This window comes from Amblyomma maculatum, chromosome 11 (genome assembly GCF_055883805.1).
Source record: "Amblyomma maculatum isolate TAMU_Amacu chromosome 11, ASM5588380v1, whole genome shotgun sequence".
Lineage (NCBI taxonomy): Eukaryota > Metazoa > Arthropoda > Arachnida > Ixodida > Ixodidae > Amblyomma > Amblyomma maculatum.
The window spans coordinates 41,149,446-41,167,828 of NC_139354.1; the positions used below are offsets into that span (position 1 = coordinate 41,149,446).

Here is an 18,383-nt window from a genome sequence, read left to right on the forward strand (position 1 = left end):
TTCAGTGAGGTCCTTGCCTCGTTTGTCCTTTATCACGCTCAGCCTAGCACAGAAGCTTCCTTTGATTTCTTTGATTTCTTTGATTGCCTTATACAGAGCTCTTGTGTTCCTTAATTGGCTGTTGTCCTCAACTGCTTGACACTGTGTGTTCAGGAAGGCATTCTTATCTCTCCTTGCTATTTTCTGAAAATCCGCATTGAGAACCTTGTATCTTTCTCTTTCCCCCATACCTTTTGCCATCCTCCTTTCCTCAGCTATTTGCAAAGCCTCTTCAGATAACCAGTTTGCTTTTTTGCATTTCTTTTGCTTTGGAACTACCTTAGTAGCAACTTCTTGTATTATATCACGAACATCAGTCCACATCTCTTCGGGCTCTTTGTCTTCTAGATCTAATTCTTGAAATCGATTTATCACTTCACAGCATATTCTAATGGAATCTGATCCAGATCATACCTGAAAGGCCTTCTAGTTTTCTGCGCTTTCCTCAATCGAAGCTTAATTTTGGCAACAAGAAGCTGATGATCGGTGCCACAATCGGCCCCAGGCCTTGTTTTTACTGCTTGTATAGCGCTTCTCCTTCTCTGCCGGCAAATAATATAATCGATCTGATTCCTGTACAGACCGTGCGGTGAAATCCATGTGTACAGGCGCCTCTTGTGCTGTTGAAAATGAGTATTCGCTATGGTCAGGTTGTTTTCTTGACAGAACTCTACTAGCCTCTGCCCAGCTTCATTTGGCTCACCAAGACCGAACTTGCCTGTAATTCCGGATATTTCTTCACTCCCGACCTTAGCATTCCAGTCTCCTATGAGAAAAACGACGTCTGATGATGGGGTGCGGTCTAAAAGGCATTGTAGGTCCGCATAAAATCTCTCAACGTCAGCTTCTTCAGCAGCAGTGGTCGGTGCATAGACTTGGATAACTGTTATGTTGAAAGGGTGACCTTGGTTCCGAAGTGAAATCATTCGGTCGTTTTTGGGGTTGTACCCTAGCACTGCTTTGCCCATTCTTCTGTTTACTATGAGAGCGACCCCATTCCTTCTCTTGGATTCGTGCCCACAATAAAAGACATAATGGTCGCCGGAGTTAAATTCTCCCATTCCGGTCCACTTGAGCTCGCTGATACCCAAGATATCAATGTTCAATCGGTCCATTTCTCGCTTGACGATATCCAGTTGACCTTGCGTCATAGATCTTACATTCCATGTTGCTATGCGATATATCTCCTTGCAACATCGGACTTTCCGGTCGCTTCCCGAACACATCCACAACTGAGGGTCCTTTTGGCTTTCGCCCAGCCGCTTCATTCGTCCTGGAGCTACTAGGAATCGCCCTTTGTTCATCCCCAGTAACATGTGGGACGCCATAGGGTTTTCTTGGCAGGAAATACTGGAGTGGGTTGCCATTACCTTCTCCAGTGAATCACATTTTGTCAGAACTCTCTGCCGTGACCTGTCTATCTTGGGTGGCCCTACACAGCAGAGTTCACGACTTCATCGAGTTTCGCAAGCCCCTCCGCCACGACAAGGCAGTGATCCATGAAGGGGGTAGATGGCAAACGTCTGTGTTAAACCTGGTGGTAGCCATGCGACTGGGGCATTGTCACGTAGGCCAATGGCCCATGCCTACTGTCAATTTCAAGTGAGATGACGTCAGTTTGATGTGAAAGTAAAGGGCGCTAGAGGGACGATAAGTGCATAAATAGGAGCTCCGAGCTCTTGCCTAGGTTACAACATTGCGCGAGATGGAGGAGGACGAAGACCTTGCTACAGTAATACATTTGAACGCGAAGAAAGCACTTCGGAATGAGGCCCTAAAAAAAACGGCCTGCCGAAGGGACCGGCGAAGAACGGGCGTCACGTTTGGAGAAACGCGCAATGTGTTTAATCCAAGTTTGGCACGAGTGTAGCCATGTACACGAAGCTTTCGCTTCCCTCCAGGGTTAATCAATGTTAAACCATCAGCTAATGTTTTCGTTAAGGGCTCTTCAGTGTATTTTCCTCTCAGTATCTGGCTGTAACTTCAAGGGCAAAATGTTCACATGAATTATTTTGGTAAATCAGGAGGAAATGTATTTTTGGCATCCGTGTTACGCATGCACTATCCTATCACAGAAATTATACTGCTTTTATGTATCCGCACCTCACGCTGTTATATCGTCACGTGCCGGGGACAATCCCCATGCAGAAATTGAGTTGACTAGCACGCAGATAGAAAGAGGGCGTAAAGCTCTGTGTTGAAAATAATGGTGGTGATATGTGTAAAAGTACATGCACGCATGCACACTACCAGAAGGGCACTAAGGGAGAAGATAACTATAATAAATAAAATTATTTATTAGTACACGCAGCCACAATATCCACTCTTTTTGTGCAGTATAAGCTTTCCTGTTTGCTTTGGCACTGAAATTAGGCCTAACATTTTAGTCGTAGATCTAGTGTTTGTAGCTAGTAGTTTACCATTCCAACGAGCACGCAGTTTGCCATGCACACGCCTTACCCTGTTTGTTGCAAAACGAAAATGGTGTTTATTCCTCATACAAAACCTGTTGCTAAGGTCAGGGGAGGTCGCGGCCGGCAGTAAGCAGGGCAACCGGGAAGAGAAAGGACGACGTATGAAGGCGAAACGCACAATGGGACCCTGAGGTGGCAGCGCGCCTCGCTATTATACCCCCTGCGGGGAGCATTTTTCTCGACACTCGTGATCGAGGGAAAAGGTATCCGAGGCATTTACTGGAAGCCCAGCAACCAGGCGCGATATTCAAATGTGCTTTGCACGGGCCCCACAGCTGCTTCCTCAACGATATGGCTCAGTTTCCCACAACAGCCAGGCCAATGTCCGAGGCCGGGTCGGCGTCCAGTGTCGAAACAACACATTAGCGGCTATTCAAGCTTTGCCTTCAGCCCAGCCAAAGACGACAGGTGATGATGAATGTTTGCAAATGAACATGAGGTTCCCGTGCCCTCTGCAACAATGTCGAAAATCCTGGTCGCCCGATAGAAGTTATAGGTGGGGGCAAAATGCTTCAAACTGTACTCGTGCACTCTCTAGATACTTCGACAGCGCCAGCCAAAAACAGGAGATGGGATGCAGCGTCCATGCGATAGTGCACAGGAGACATTTGTTTCAAGCCTGTACACGGGGTAATCGAGCGGATGAGGAATTTCTCACAAATGCATGGGATGCGCGTCGGTGTGTAGACTAGAGCTTCATCGCCTGAGCAAGGCATAAAATATATTCATCCATACTAGTCTCCAAGGACAGGGCGCATTAGGAAGCAAAACGGGCCAAGAGCTGAATTAACATGTGAAGAAAAGATAGAACGCTCTTCCCGGAAAACAGTGAAAAGTAAAGCGCTAGAAGATAAATGTTAAAGCCAAAAATAGAAGATAAGCATATTAAGCCCACTTGCCCGAAAATAGCAACCGACAAAGTTTGAAAACTTAAAAAATCAACCATATATCCCATATATCAGGATGAGCATACAGTGCGTCAGCCTATATACGCGTTTAAATCTACTCTACTCATTCCATCTTCCCAATGGCGAGCAAACTATACTTGCACAATTGCGGACAAATTTTGCAGTCCATTTTTATTTCTATGAATGAAGGTGTTATAATAATTTCCACAACAACAATGCATTATTTGTCAAAAGTACTCTCGGGCATTCTGCTTTTGTTTCAAATTAAAATAAACTATTTTCGGGTTATAACAATTTACTCTTTTCAAACCAATGTCATGTCATCAAAACTCGAAACATTTAAAGCATCCCCTTCTCATCGTTTATAATGCCTTGAAAAAAACAAAATTTCAACTTTCTTGTTTCATGATCTTGCTCGCATTAGCGAATTTATGCATGCAGCGACAGCGTCAACGAATTTTTTTCAAGTTTCCATAAATTGAGTCTTCACGTTATAAAATGTGTTTTAAAGGTGATTTTCTTTTAGAACACATATATTTCATTAAACCTTATGTTTTCCGTCCAGAAGACTCACACAAGCAACTTTTCGTACTTTTTATTTTTCAACGCTCGCACACAGTGTACTTTGGAATGTCTTTCTCCAGCTTATATTATCAGTGTCTTCAATCTTTTATTCAACACACTCTAGCTTACTGTGCAACTGTTATAACTTTTTAACTTTTCCTTGACTGTGATTGAACGACATTCCAACATGAATATTTAAATATCGGAGCTACGCGCCTGCTTGCAAGATTATTTGAAGCTCGAGAAGCTTGTTCATTTTCAGCCAATATCCCTTGCACGTCTTCAAATATGAGTTCGTTATGTACGTCTAATACTAGTCTCTCCTTCCAGCAGCACTCTTCCGCGTAGCGCTTCGGACGTAACGTGCAAGGCTTCCTTACTGATAGTAAGTTGTGTTGATTTTTTACCGTTTTCGAATTTGTTTATGCACTTCAGCATCTATTCTCATTTTTTAGCTTTCTGATTGTAAGTACTAAGAATTGTTTTCACACACTGTCGGTATGCTCTTCCGGCTAAGAAACTTCCCCCTGGAAGTCCCTATAATGAGAAGCCAGGAGAGAAAAATATTAGAATGAATATAAGGAGCGCGAAGGTGCTTGTGTCCTGCGGCATAGTGGCTAAGTTTATTATTACGAAGCAAGTCACTGATGCCTTTCCTTCACATGTCGTCTAGCACAACCTTGTCTTGTTGTTTATCTCGTATATTTGGCTCACTGCCATTAGACTGCCGCATCAGATAGTGCACGTAGGGTATTTAAAATAGCAGTTCACTCCCCGTACTCAATTCCCTGCTGAAGCTACATTATGGCTAGATTTTGGATACGCTCACAATAAAGCCTCGTCATAACGCGGAAAGGCGATATGCCTTAGTATTGGAAAACTATTTAAGCTATTTCAGTAAGCGCCCTAAACACCTGAGCAAATATTTAGTAAGTCCTTTCACACGCTGCGACGACGTATGTCGTTTCTGTGGGACATATATGCCGCTTCTTCGCGAACTAACGACCACTTAATGCCAAGCAACCAGCCCAACTTTTGTTGCAATTGGGCAGGATAAGTGGTCGAAAACCATTCTGAAATGCTTTGGTAAAAACGTAATTCGGCAATTCGTTTTAATATTTTCTTCATGAAACGTCTTCTATCATATATAACATGTTTCATGTCTTTACTGTTACGCGATCAAAGAAGGAATGCTGGCTTCCTGCATTCCTTCATATTGTTTTAGTCGGCAATTCGGAACTTTCTTCGTCAAAGCAATTGTCAAAACCAATCTTAACTGATGATAGCACTTCCGATTACTTGCGCCTGTTCCACGCCCATACTTTTCATTCAAGTTGATGTCGGTATTGCTCATCATCGTCTCTCCCTCCCCAGTCAAGTACCAAACTCGTGCGTCACTACTCAAGAGCAAAACAATACAATATCAATCATTAAGCATCTGAGAATACAGCTTTATTCCTCGTCAACTTATCGTAAATTCACGCTTGATTATTTGCAGCCGCTGCAGTATTATTTTTATTTGTTTTGCAGAAAGAAATGAGGTTGTATACTGCCCCGACAGCTAGCTACGCCGCATCTGGTAGCATTGAAGATTAGATTTAATAAGTTCGAAATTATTCTTAGCGTCATTTATATCATTTGGGGTCGTCACATTTTTTTGTTTAAAATAAGTGAGTAAATGCAAAACTATAAATCGTTAAGAATTATGCGTGTGCCTTAGATTTTCACTAACATGAGCTCAGCGAACATTGGTTTTGTCGATGCTTTGGATGGGGCCGGTTGGTAATGTCTCATAACTTTGGCATGCGCTAACGTAATACAGAAAGCATGACACCAAACGACGAGCGCTTGTCTCTCTTGTGTTCTGTTGGAGCGTCCCTACGTTATGGCGGTCTTTCTCGTTTGACAGATTTTGTGAGCTGTACCTTGAAGTTCCGCCGGCTAGTGCACTCATGGGTTTGAAATTTCATTCTTTAACTGACATGCAATTCTATAGGTTAGGCCATTTCTTTTGGCAGTGTTTATGTTTGTAAACGCTGCGAAGGTCTTCACGAATGATATGATTGATGTTCTCACGAAGGTTATCTCCACTTGTAGGTGTGGTGTCGTAGTGGCTTGTACACAGCATTTCAAGAGGTCGGCTGTAGAGTGGCGTCCTTGCTTCTAAGGTTCTTTCGATATTCGCTGCTTCCTGGCAGAACTCGGCAACACGTTTTGGCAGCTGACGAAGTAGACCTGCAAATGGCTGATCTTTCACACCGCGCATCAACAAGTTGACATTGGTTACCTCAGTCAAGTCGAGATCTGCGGAGCCGATGAGGCGCTTCATCTCCTCAACGTATGCCAGGACTGGCTCATTTGAGAGCTCCCAAAAGTCGTCAAAAGCTCCGCTTTGAATTTCTGCCAGTCCTTCAATGAAATCTCATTATTTTCGAACCAGGTTCGTCCAGGTCCTCGATGAGCAAAGTAGACTTGCCCGAGCTTCGAAGCGTCTTTACAGCCATTGAATGATACCTCGCTGTCCAATAGGTGTATAGGTCAATAGGCCTTGTTCTAGGTAAAACACGCTTGTTGAGCCTGAAATTGTTTATTTTTGTTTATTTCTATATTTCTATAGTCAATGACTGTTCTTTGTTCTTTTTCTCTACCTATCGTTATTTTGTGATGTGCTCTATAGCTCTTATACTGTATCTAAAAGACATGCTACTCACTGATTTCATTCTCTCCGGTACTCTTTTTGTCTCAATTTGTGACTATTTTTTCCTCAATTTTATCTCATGGATTATTTTTCTTCTTTGGTGTTCCATCTGTGTGTGTTAAACTTGCGTGTTCATTCTTTCCTTCTTATTTTTGCTGCAGCACAAGGACCCTATTGTTGTTCCTGCGCACATCAAATAAAGGTGGAATAATAATAATAATAATAATAATAATAATAATAATAATAATAATAATAATAATAATAATAATAATAATAATAATAATAATAATAATAATAATAATAATAATAAGAAGAAGAAGAAGAAGAAGAAGAAGAAGAAGAATAATAATAAGAATAATAATAATAATAATAATAATAATATCATTATTTGCAAAAACGGCTCGCACATTATCGAGAAATATCTATCTCTAGAGAAGATTTAAAATGTCCTTATTGGTACCATTATTGGCCTAACTTGAGAATTTAATCAATAATGTATTTGTTATTGTCTTGTACTGAAGGCTGACTGCATTCCTCGTCCGAACAAACTTTTCATAATGAAGCTGGGCGCTGCTGTTTCGATACTTTTTATCATATTAAAGCATCTTAGAGAGTGCACGGTATGCAGATAGGCTGTATGTTTCCAAAAGACCCTAGTTGACGAAATCGCACGATCGAACGTTTGAAAATTTTGCGCAACGACCAACCAAACCTTTCAGCCAAGAAACAAGCGCCACTACCGATAACCTTGCAACCCGATGTAAGTACCAACCTGTAAAATGGATTCTTTCAATCCGTTTGCGAAAGCGTGCAAAAATTATTTTTTGTTCCTGTCTGAAGAAGACTGTTGTGAACCAGGCACGAAGAAACCAACAAAAAATACATAAGCGGGCTTTTTCAACTTGAAACTTGAGTACTGAGCCTCCCCCGGAACAATACTTCAATTTCAAAGCAAGCGTTCCTGCTTGACTATCGACCACGCTGTAATGTCTACCTCAAACTCAGCGACGTACAAAGTCATGCTCCGGTTGGTTGTCAGAGCAGGAGCAAGGACGAGGCGCTGGAACCGGACTTTGAAGTGAGATAGGAAACCTTTATGTACAATATTTATGTACAATATGTACAATATGGTAGTCCCTGCCTTTCTTTCTCATCTTCCTCCTCCTCCTCCTTTAAATGGTAGCGTTTTTCGTGGGAGACTGACTAGAGCAACCGTCTCCGTTTTTCCGATTTACGACACACACTTTTCCGTTTTATAGGGTTGATCCTCTATGTCTCCCAGATGGAAAGGCAGGGCAGTTTGTGAGGGAGTGTTTTTGTCATCGCACTCTCCCGCATTCTCACACACACGCACAAGCACTGTTCGCACACACGTTGACACGTCCCTGTCTGGTTCTGGCTGAGGGTGAGGAGGTGGCCGTCTAGACGGCGTAGGTGGCGCCAGCCGCTTCTCTCCGGGCGTGATTGCATATGGGCTGACAATCGGTCCAGGTGTCGCTGGGCTGCAGTCAGCTAGACCACTTAGCACCAAAGCTATCCCCGTGGCTCACCAGTGCCGTCGCTTGGGTCACCAGCACCCGGTGCGGAGGCGCGGCGCTGCACCTCCTCCCCCCCCCCCCCCCCGCTCCTCTCCCGTTCTGTCCCCGCGATTTAAGCATCGAATCGCAACTTCCTTTCTACCTCCTGTGTGCTCACGGTTTGCGTTCGCTTTGCACCCAATCACACCAGTGCGAGTGGCATTTTTTTTTCTTTTTAACACTTATACGCAACGATAGTGCCCCACGACTGATAATTCCGCAAAACATCCCATCAAAAGCACATCTATCCGAACAAAACAGAAACGTTAGCACGTGCAAGTTGCGAGAAAATTCACTGAGCAAGAGGCTTAAGGCCGGTGAGTTCCCAGTATCAGATCATAACAACAAAGTGGCCTTTGAACTATGCAATATGTAAACATTAGGCGTGTGAATCACTGTAGCCGTATGCGCATAAATATAACAAGGACGTGAAGTGGTAAATGCTACAATGACTAAAACGGAGTAGCAATGCAACTTCGTATTCATATTTAAATACTATCAAAAATAATTAGCGAAAAAAACGTGATAACCCGTATAGAAGCGCCTTTCTGTGTCCTTCTTGGGTTAGTGCTTATTACGCTGATTACATAAATTCAGCGTAATATTAGGTTTCCAGCGTGTAATGAACAACTACACTTATGCCGGTAATAATGGCTCAGAGGAAAAAAAATGGAAAACACAATCATAGACTACGCACGTTATCACGCGTGCAGGAATATGCACAGGAATGACAAGTGAGAACTAGAGAGGCGAATCTATAACTCAAGGAGAACTGAAAGACAAAGCAAATAATAAAGTCGTGAAACAGACAAGCCGCTAATCAGGACCTTTAATGAACATGCCAGAAAACACGACACTTTCAAACGTCACAAGGAGCAAAGAATTATGTCTGCCACATATACAAAATTTAAAAGGCTTACAGGTAGTCCTCGAACGCATTCGTTAAACAATCAAGAACCGACCAATTTACAAAAATTTTGAACACTCACGGCCAGTTTTCTTCCATGCAAATTATAACAAAAATATCACAGTTATTTTAAAAGCGGACATTCACGCAAAGAGTGCAAAGCGAAAGTACAATCAAGAACTGACCGATAAAAGTAAAATTTCGGTGGTACGAATTCGGTTGATACAAATTACGGGATGATACGAATTCCTGAAATTCCTCGCCGCAGTGCATTGCGTACAGTGTGCAAAATTTCGGATGCTCCGGTCACTCTTCCGCGTCACTACGAGCTTGAACGCGCGAACTGCGACCGCAACCAAGGTATTTATACCTTGCCGCAACCTTGAGCACTACGCGATCGCCACCCGCGTTGTATACGCATCACGAGCAGTTTACGGTGATGCGTGATCCGCATAGTCGCGCGCTGTACGCTTAGCGAGCAGTCTGCGGCGCCGCTCGGCCGGCGCATAACCATGTTTTGTCCTGCTAAGCCTATATAGTAACTCTAGTCGTGCTGTAACGCACCGCGAGGAGTCCGAGGAAGCCCGTGGCGCGCATGACGCCGACGTCGCGATTGCCTGTCGCGCTGTGACCGCGCGACCGTAATAAATCTTCTCCGGCGTAAACTGCTCTGTGCAACTGCCTTTCCCATGATTCTGCATACTTATTCTCTTTCGTTTTGATGATACCAATGTTCGGGTTATATGAATTCTTTCGAGACCCCGTGAGATTCGTACAACAGAGGTTTTACTGTTACATAATCTTTGAGCACTTAAAAACCACTTTTATTCCTGTAAGTTGTAACAAAAAAAAAATCACGGTTACATTAAAAGCAGATATTCACGGAATGTAAAGAAAAATCGAAACTCAAATCAAACTTTGCTTTCCTAGTGTTCAGGACTGCAAAACTGCTGATCACTTGATCAGAATCGGTGGTTTTTGCCAGCTCACTTTCAATCGATAATAATGCCAGATCTGATAGCCTAGACTGACCCATTGTAGATCTCAAGTAGATTTTTTTTGTATTAGCTTCAGCTTAGAAAAAATTCTCTCACATGATGCCACAGACAGACTTGTCGTGAGAAGTAGCTACATCCGAAATGACAGGTTAGGAAGGGAGTCTATAAAATCCCACTCTGTAATGAATGTCAAGAAGCCCAATGCTGCCCAACTGTTGGCGAATCCGAGGGCAATGCTGGCCGAGGTGTCTCCTCATCCTTTCGACAAGGAGAGCGGTGTCAGATAGTCCGTCATAGATTTCGGTAAGTTCCAGAATATAAACTTTCAGCTCTTCCTCAGTTGAATGAAGAAGGCTGTTTGCATCAACTGGTCCAAACATAGTTGCCAGATCTCGAATCGCTTTTGAATCCCTTGCAGAACTCGGCATAAAATCTATCAGTGCCCTCCTCATTTTTTTTCCAGTCAGCGCGTAGTGATCAGATTTGCCATCCCCTAAGCAACAGGCATTCCGTGTTTTTCGGCGTTTTGAAAGTGTGAGGCGGATGTGTGACTGGGCCGAGGAGCGAGAAATGTGCAGGAGATAATTGAACCAGACAAACGACTGAGAGATGCTGCCAGCGGTCCTAGCTTGGAAAAGGAGAGTGACGTGCACATAAACAAGAGGCGATGTGACGGCTCAGCCGCCGCCGACGGGTGTCGCCTAACGCGCTCCTCTGCAGGGGCTTCCGATGCGTGTCGGGTTAATGCTGGTCTTTCAGGGTTCACACACGTACACAAGTGCGGTCCAACGTTAAAATGGCGTGGAGTCTCTGGAATGTGTTTTCAAGCGCTCCTCACAAGAAATAATTTGTTCTACGATAAAGTCCCACTTGTCATTCAGTGTCTCCACCAATCCGCGCCTTTTCGAGTCTTTACACAAAATTTATTTCGCCCCCGTCCCTTCCCCCCTCTAACTACTGCACCCCCCTGAGCTTTGCACCCGGTGCGGACCGCACCCCCCTCGCGACGCCACTGTATTTTACCTGATTGCCCTTATGGAGGAGATCCTTACGATTGACTTTCACGCAAGAGCTTTTTTTGCTGCCAAAGCTTGCCCACTTATTAAAACGTTTACCGCTGCATAATACTCGGTTTTGGCCCAACAATAAAGTTATTGGGTGGCAGCGCCAACACCTATGCGCGGTGAGCGATGGCGAGTAGGATCGATTTAGGCGGCCATCAATCAAACATTTGAGGCAAGGACTACAAAATAAATCAAGGAAGTAAGCTCCAAAAACAAGGCGAATACCAGCACTTGTTACTGCTTTTGGGCAGAACTCCCGACATCCTTTCCGACAAAAAACAAAAATGACGATCACATGCGCTGCTGCCTATAAATAAAATAAAAATGTAAAGGTACAACCTGAAAGGAAAGGAAACTTCGGAGTAATGTTTTAGACTTCCTTTCAGTGAATTGTTTTTTTTTCAGATTAAGTGCCTTATACAGAAGGGGGGGACTGGAGGCGTCTGCTTTTGTGTAAACCTCGTGATTATTACAGACTCGCAATAAGCTTGCAGGTACTATGCCAATGGCAAGGTCAAGGTGGACGCTTTCTGAATTCTGACGAAATAAGCAAACCTAACATTACACCCGGTACCATGTTTTTTAATCTTTACGCATAACGTGCGCTGGATTACTGATGCAGTTTTAGCTAGTTTGCTGAATTTTTCGGACATCCTTAGCGTTTTATAACTCTGAAATGCTCTTTGCGCCAATATATATATATATACCTCTGATCGTTTTTAGATTATGAAAAGACTTTTAAAGGCTGACGTATGCACAAAGTAATTTACAATTCTTCAAGTAAGTCCTAAAGCTAATTGTCATCATCTAAGTTTCAACTGCTCTATCAAAATGAGCGAAGTTAAAGTGTCTACTCTCAACGGAAATAAAGTACAGAATCAATCATAAACCACTGAGAGCATGGAATGTCTTTTTTGCCACATTGTCGTCATTAATCAAAATAGAAAGTCAAACCCCGGTGTATGGCTGTGCTTCTAAAGCATTACAACACTTTAAAAAATACATTGATATTGTTCAATTTAACGGTAACTAATGAGATTGCCCGTAGCAACATAGACGATAATCTGTAACATTCCAACTGCTTCAGGAAGATTTTTTCAACGAACTGTGGTCCAAACGTTTTGTAAATAAATACAAAAAGTAACTGAATGCGAACAATGCTTCGAGTATCTTATATTTGAATAACAGGAAAAGATCTTTTTTTTATTTTTCGTTTCGCATACCATCTCTAGTTTCATATTTTATTAGCATTTGAAATTTCATTTGAAATGGACATAAAAATTCATGGCTCGCCGCTTTTTCCGGACATGATTTGAGCGAGAAACTGCATTGATATATATTTTCAACCATTTCAAAACGCCAACTGAAGTAAACTTTTTCGGATTCCTAAAAAACTACGAAAATAGGCACAGTAATAGTTTTCAGTGGTAGAGGCAATCTTATCGGCAACCGACAAAGACATCGGCATGATACTCAAATGAGCTTTTTGTTCTGCTGACTTGCGCTCGCTCAAGAACTCAGTAACCCGACGGCAGCAATAACAGATAGCTTGCGGTCGGATGACGAATTCCCGTTGCACTCGTCATTGCACAGTTTAAAGTCCGCGAACAAACATCTACACAAATGCACAAAAGTGGAATAGAACAACCTGGAGCATTGTGGAAACAGACGCGAGTCGCTGGAATCATTCCTACACTTCTCGCATGAGGCGCGCAAGTTACACCAATGTAAAAATGGGAACGTTTTCACTAAATATACATACTAAAAGTGTCCGGAAAACGTACGCTGTTTTTTTTTTTTTTTTTTCTTTACTATGCTTCTCCGTATGTTATATCCGTTGGCGACGTATATCACTTTCTACTGTTCATGTTAGTACCAGTTGTGATACATTGATTGAGATCTTTATTACTTTAGGCTCATAGCCGGGTCACTGACTCCCTCCACATAATCTCATCGCTTTATATGGTGAAAAACGTATTGCACCGAATCGCACGTCTCCATTCCATATAATTTTAGACAAAACTTGAAAGCGCTGACGTACTTGCTGCATAACTTCTTTTTGCTCAAGCTGATGTCAGCATTCCTAAAATAATTAAGGATTTTGACGCATTCAACTGACAGCTAAATCAATGTATATGCGCAAAGCATAAAGCTATATTTATAATTCTTGTTGCATTCAGAGCGTAGAATATGTTTGCTTTCAATCTTCTTTAATGCATCGCTGCAAATAATTTTTACCTCATTGTTCAGCGGCACGTTTAAAGTAATAGACTGTTTCTTTTTTAAAAATCAGCAACAATGAATATTGCCTCCACAAGCAGCCGAGCTCGTTATCAATTTGATAAATTTATTTCCGAAATGTGAATTGCTCTCAAATGCTTTCTTTTTCTTGTCTCTGCTCTGCACCTTTTAGAATGAAAAACAAACGCAACATCTAAAGAACCGTAGAACGAACCTCTCAGCGCTCTGTTTGCAGCTGCTTGTAGTAATTTTGCCGAATATTCCCCGTTCTTTTTTTGCCAATATTGCTTTGCTGAATATTGCTGTAATATATATACTTTCACGTCTCTATTTCAAACTTTCAATTTCTAGCTAGACGCTAGGAACACTTTGCTATTTGTCATCTTAGTATCGTAATATATTCTTCGGGTGGAAGAATGTTTCCGATTGTCACGAACAACAAAAAACACCACAGTATCATTTTCGAATTAGGTTTGCTTTTATTTGCGGCGTTTACGTATTTGAGGGCTCCGGGAACATCGACGACATGGAGTTTTTAACGTTCGCGAATCCGTTGCAAAGCCCCAATATTCTGTTTATGCAATGGCGCAGAGCAAATTTGAAGGGATCTATCGCAAATGATTAGCATTAATTGCACTGTTGTTCCCACAGTGTCATTGATTGTAAGGTTTTGGAATAAACGCCACTATATATTAATGACCTTAATACATTGCAAATGCGGGGTTACGCCGAGAAGTTTAAAAATTGGGGAGGCGTTTACCTTAAAAGTAACGCACGACAGCGTTTTTGGGTGCCGCAGAGGTAGGACATCCGGCTAGGGAGCAGCAAAAATTTGGTAGTGATGCTCCACCAAATCATTTTTTCTATTCAGCGGAATCACTTAGCTATGACAAAAGGCCCTTTGCACTAGTCTTGTCTGGACACAGCGCACACACTGTGGCATGCACCGTGTCAAAATATTGCAACATTCAAATAAAATCGAAGTTATTGACAAAAGCGATTGTTGCGTATTGCTTTCTTAATAATCAAGATTATCAACAGCCTCACTACGCCCATAACATCGCAGCGGCCACTCAGATATTTCCCCAACTAACTGGGTGAAGTTTCAGCTCTCAGAAAAGTTCTGCAAGATTCCCTGCAATATGAAGATATATCTCCGCCGTGTATATTACTTTATTATCTCCCTGGCTGCGTTTGCCTTCCCTTGATATGCGATCTCTTACTCCTAAATCTTCCTACACGGTACGCTACATGAACATGCCCATTTAGTTTTCCTTTCAGTTAGATATCATTGCCCTCTGTGTTGAGATCTATTCTTTCTTCTTCTTGCATCTTAAACTTACATACTTATTTGCCATTGAGTAGCCCGTTCCGTTGTCGTCTCTTTAAACTAAACCTTTTACTTTTGCCTCAACGCTTCTGCCCAAGATTTTGATTACTTGTAGGAGGCAGCTACTATACAATATTGTTTTCAGGGATGTATTCATTAAAAGCCAGATGACTCAACATATTACCTAGTGAATACGACCCAACCAATTATTTAAATTTTCGTCCTTTCACTCTAGTTTTCAAGATCTATTTTCACTACATACTATGAGTAAATGGCAGCAACAGTGTAGCCTCGCTAGAGGACATTAAAGATTACTCATCAGGGACAGCAAAATCAGGCCCCTCCGCAAGTCCAGCTGTTAAACTTAATTAATGCATGAATATCTTTCTTTTAATCACTTAATAATAGGGCAGCCCCGCAGTCGAACCGTACTTCTCTCACACTCCATGCGGTTAGTGGTCAATATCTACTCAATCAGAGCTTCATTTATTGCAATCCTTTTATTGCAATCATTGAGCAAAAGTTTTTCATTTTCTGCTCGAACCCCAGGATGACACGCACATCAACCCTGGCAACTCTATCTCCTCTGTTGCATTTGAATTGCTTAAAGTTATTTGAAAACATAAAGTAATGCATCAGTTAAGTCACATGAAACCTGGTGTAAAACCTTCATGAACAAGCAGTCTTGTGCATACTAATCATACCATGACACTCGCTGTTCTGAAGATACATTGTCGACTTTGTCGGCAGTCGAGATACGGCACTATCTGTCACCTCGGGAGACAATACCATGTGTAAAATCAGAATCATTAGAAAATAAATTTTAAAAATATGGTATGAAGATCTTTGCAGCTCAAATATCCCAGACAGTAATGTGAGCACCCATGAAGATTTCAAACCGAACATTTGCCAGGTGAGATATCCCTCCTAATCATTCGATCCTTGAGGAGCTTTCCTGGTTATATGAGGGCAGTGAAACCTTTATGATAGTTTCAAAGGTGCGTTGCTACTTACGAAAGTATACCTTTATAGAGCATGGTTCATTTTCGTTTGTTGAGAAACATTTTTCGCAGATATCTAATTACTTGGCTTTACCTAAATTTGCTTTTCTTCAAATCAGACATCTCAGTGCATCTGTTATGTCTTACTGTAACGTAAGTCTTGCGGATAACAGTTTCTAACTTATTCGATTCTTTCACACACACACACACACACACACACACACACACACACACACACACACACACACACACACACACACACACACACACACACACACACACACACACACACACACACACACACACACACACACACACACACACACACACACACACACACACACACACACACACACACACACACACACACTCACACACACACACACACACACACACACACACACACACACACACACACACACACACACACACATATATATATATATATATATATATATATATATATATATATATATATATATATATATATATATATCCTGCTAACTTGGCCGAAGGTTTTAAAAATGCAGCGTGCCCAGTGAAGCGAGTTGAGAGCTATTCAGGGTTCCCTATGCTAACCTCCTGTATCTTTTAGTTCTCCAAATTTAATTACGACTAATTATTTATTTTATTTATTACCTTGAGAGAAAAAATTATCAATAGAGAAGTTGTACATTTCAGAAACGGCTAGTTACATAGTTTTTAATGAAACTAGCTTTTACGTACACTGATACTGTTGCCAGCCGAATACGAGACCTGACTTCGGCGTTACTTTACAGCCTCGAGAAGAGTCTGAGACTACACAATCCGCTTTTATTGACCATGCTCCCTACGATGATACTGATTGTTCGCACTTGTTGAATTATTTAAAATAACAGCTGGTCGCGTGACCACTTGAATGACGTGGTCCCCACGCTGGATGCTGTTTTCGCTACGGCAACTGGTGGAACTTCACCGATTCCGTCAGCGCAAGCAAATATCACGTGAAAATTTTCGACCTTATGTAAACGGTCTTCGATATCATTCCGCCATGTGTTATATGAGACCTTCAACAGACAGCATGATCCGTGACGAACTACTAGAGGGAACAACTGCACAAAAGATTAGAGAACGCTTACTTTCCATGAGATCGACTCTCACTCTTCAACGTGCAGTTGACATTGGAAAGCAGATCGATCAAGCAGAAAAGCAATTAGAAATATTCACCGCCAGCGCTTCTGTCAACCATGCATGAGTAACATTCAACCATTCGCATAGTACCAGCTATCTTTGTGGTTCAGCTTCGCATCTCAAAATTTTCTCTGCATGCCCAGCAAGAGCCAGACACTGCCGCAAGGCAAGATGAATATTTTGCAAGAGTTAAAAAGAACCCTGCTGCATGAATGGTGCCGTGGAAGACGGCTGAGACAGCGCACGCCATCATAATCCTAAATATCAACGATCGCCATGTCCCACCGAAACAAAATCATACCATAGTTACGATAAGACAACGGCCTTTTCCTCTCATTGCGGACATTGGCACTACAGTCTGTCTGCTGAGCGAATAGCATTATCACAGATTCGTCGCGGATGTCTATGCACTGTGCTCACCTACTGTCCTCTGCAAAACTCGGGACAGCAGGTAAATATCGTCAGATAATTTTTGGCCGAAGTGACTCATAAGCATCGTCGGTTCAACGTCGACCTTCCGCAGCGTCACGTACGCAGACTAGCCCCCACCGCTCCCCGCCGAGCTACAGGAGCAGTTTTCTCCCATTCTCACGACGGGTCTTAGGCTCGTAAAGAACCTGATGCAGCCCATCCAGTTTTGCTCGTCCATGCCGCTGGTTTCTGCAAAACTGCGGCGCCTCTGCCTGAATCAGCGAGGGCACGTTTCCAAGGACTGACCCATCCGCAGTCGCCTACGATAATAGAACCCTTGTCCGCAACGGAATGGCTCTCCCCCATAGTCGTCATGCCGAAAAACATGGCTGCTGCCTATGTGCGTGGACCCCCGCGTGGCTCTCAAAGTTATCATCACAGATGCGTTTCCTCTCCCGCTTACGAAAAAGCTAATTCAATTAGCAGGTCGGGCAAGTGTTCTTTGAAGCTTCGCATATGGTGTCTGCACACCACCAAATTTAACTTACACCGCAGAGTCGTGACGTAACAACGTTTAATACGCTTGATGGGTTGTTCCGATTTAGAAGGGTATGTTTTGGTCTCGTGCTCTTGCGGTTTTTTAAAGAATAATAACAGCAACCATAGTTTTACATAAAGTGATAAAATTCCAATTAATAAAGGTGTTAAGCAAGGGGACATGATCTCTGCAGTGATATTTAAAGCTTGCTTAGAGGGTGTATATAAATACATTGAATGAGAGCAATTAGGCATCAAGGTCGATGGATAATATCTCAGTAATCTCCTATTCGCTGGTGACATTTACTTGTGTAACTCAGTGGACCAACTGCAACTAATCAATAATGATCTAGGCAAGAGAAGCAGAAAGGTAGGCTTAAATAGTAATATGAAGAAGAATAAGGTAATGTTGAACAGCCTGGTAAAGCTGCAGCAGTTTAATATAAATAGCGAAGCACATAAAG

General features: G+C 42.4%; 1 protein-coding gene across 3 annotated transcripts in view; it reads left to right on the top strand.

Annotated features, from left to right (window-relative positions):
* The first annotated feature begins 4,236 nt into the window (after positions 1–4,236).
* LOC146173626 (uncharacterized) overlaps positions 4,237–18,383 on the top strand; it is a 42,828-nt gene continuing 28,681 nt past the window's right edge. The window contains exon 1 of one of the 3 annotated variants that reach the window (XM_084583751.1): positions 4,237–4,370. Coding sequence is in view for 1 of the 3 variants with exons in the window: in XM_084583750.1 (XP_084439876.1) it covers positions 15,685–15,713 (29 nt within the window). In the remaining 2 variants the exon portion in view is untranslated. Of the gene's footprint in view, positions 4,371–15,663; positions 15,799–18,383 lie in introns of those variants that run through there. The other 2 variants (XM_084583750.1, XM_084583752.1) reach the window with 2 other exon arrangements.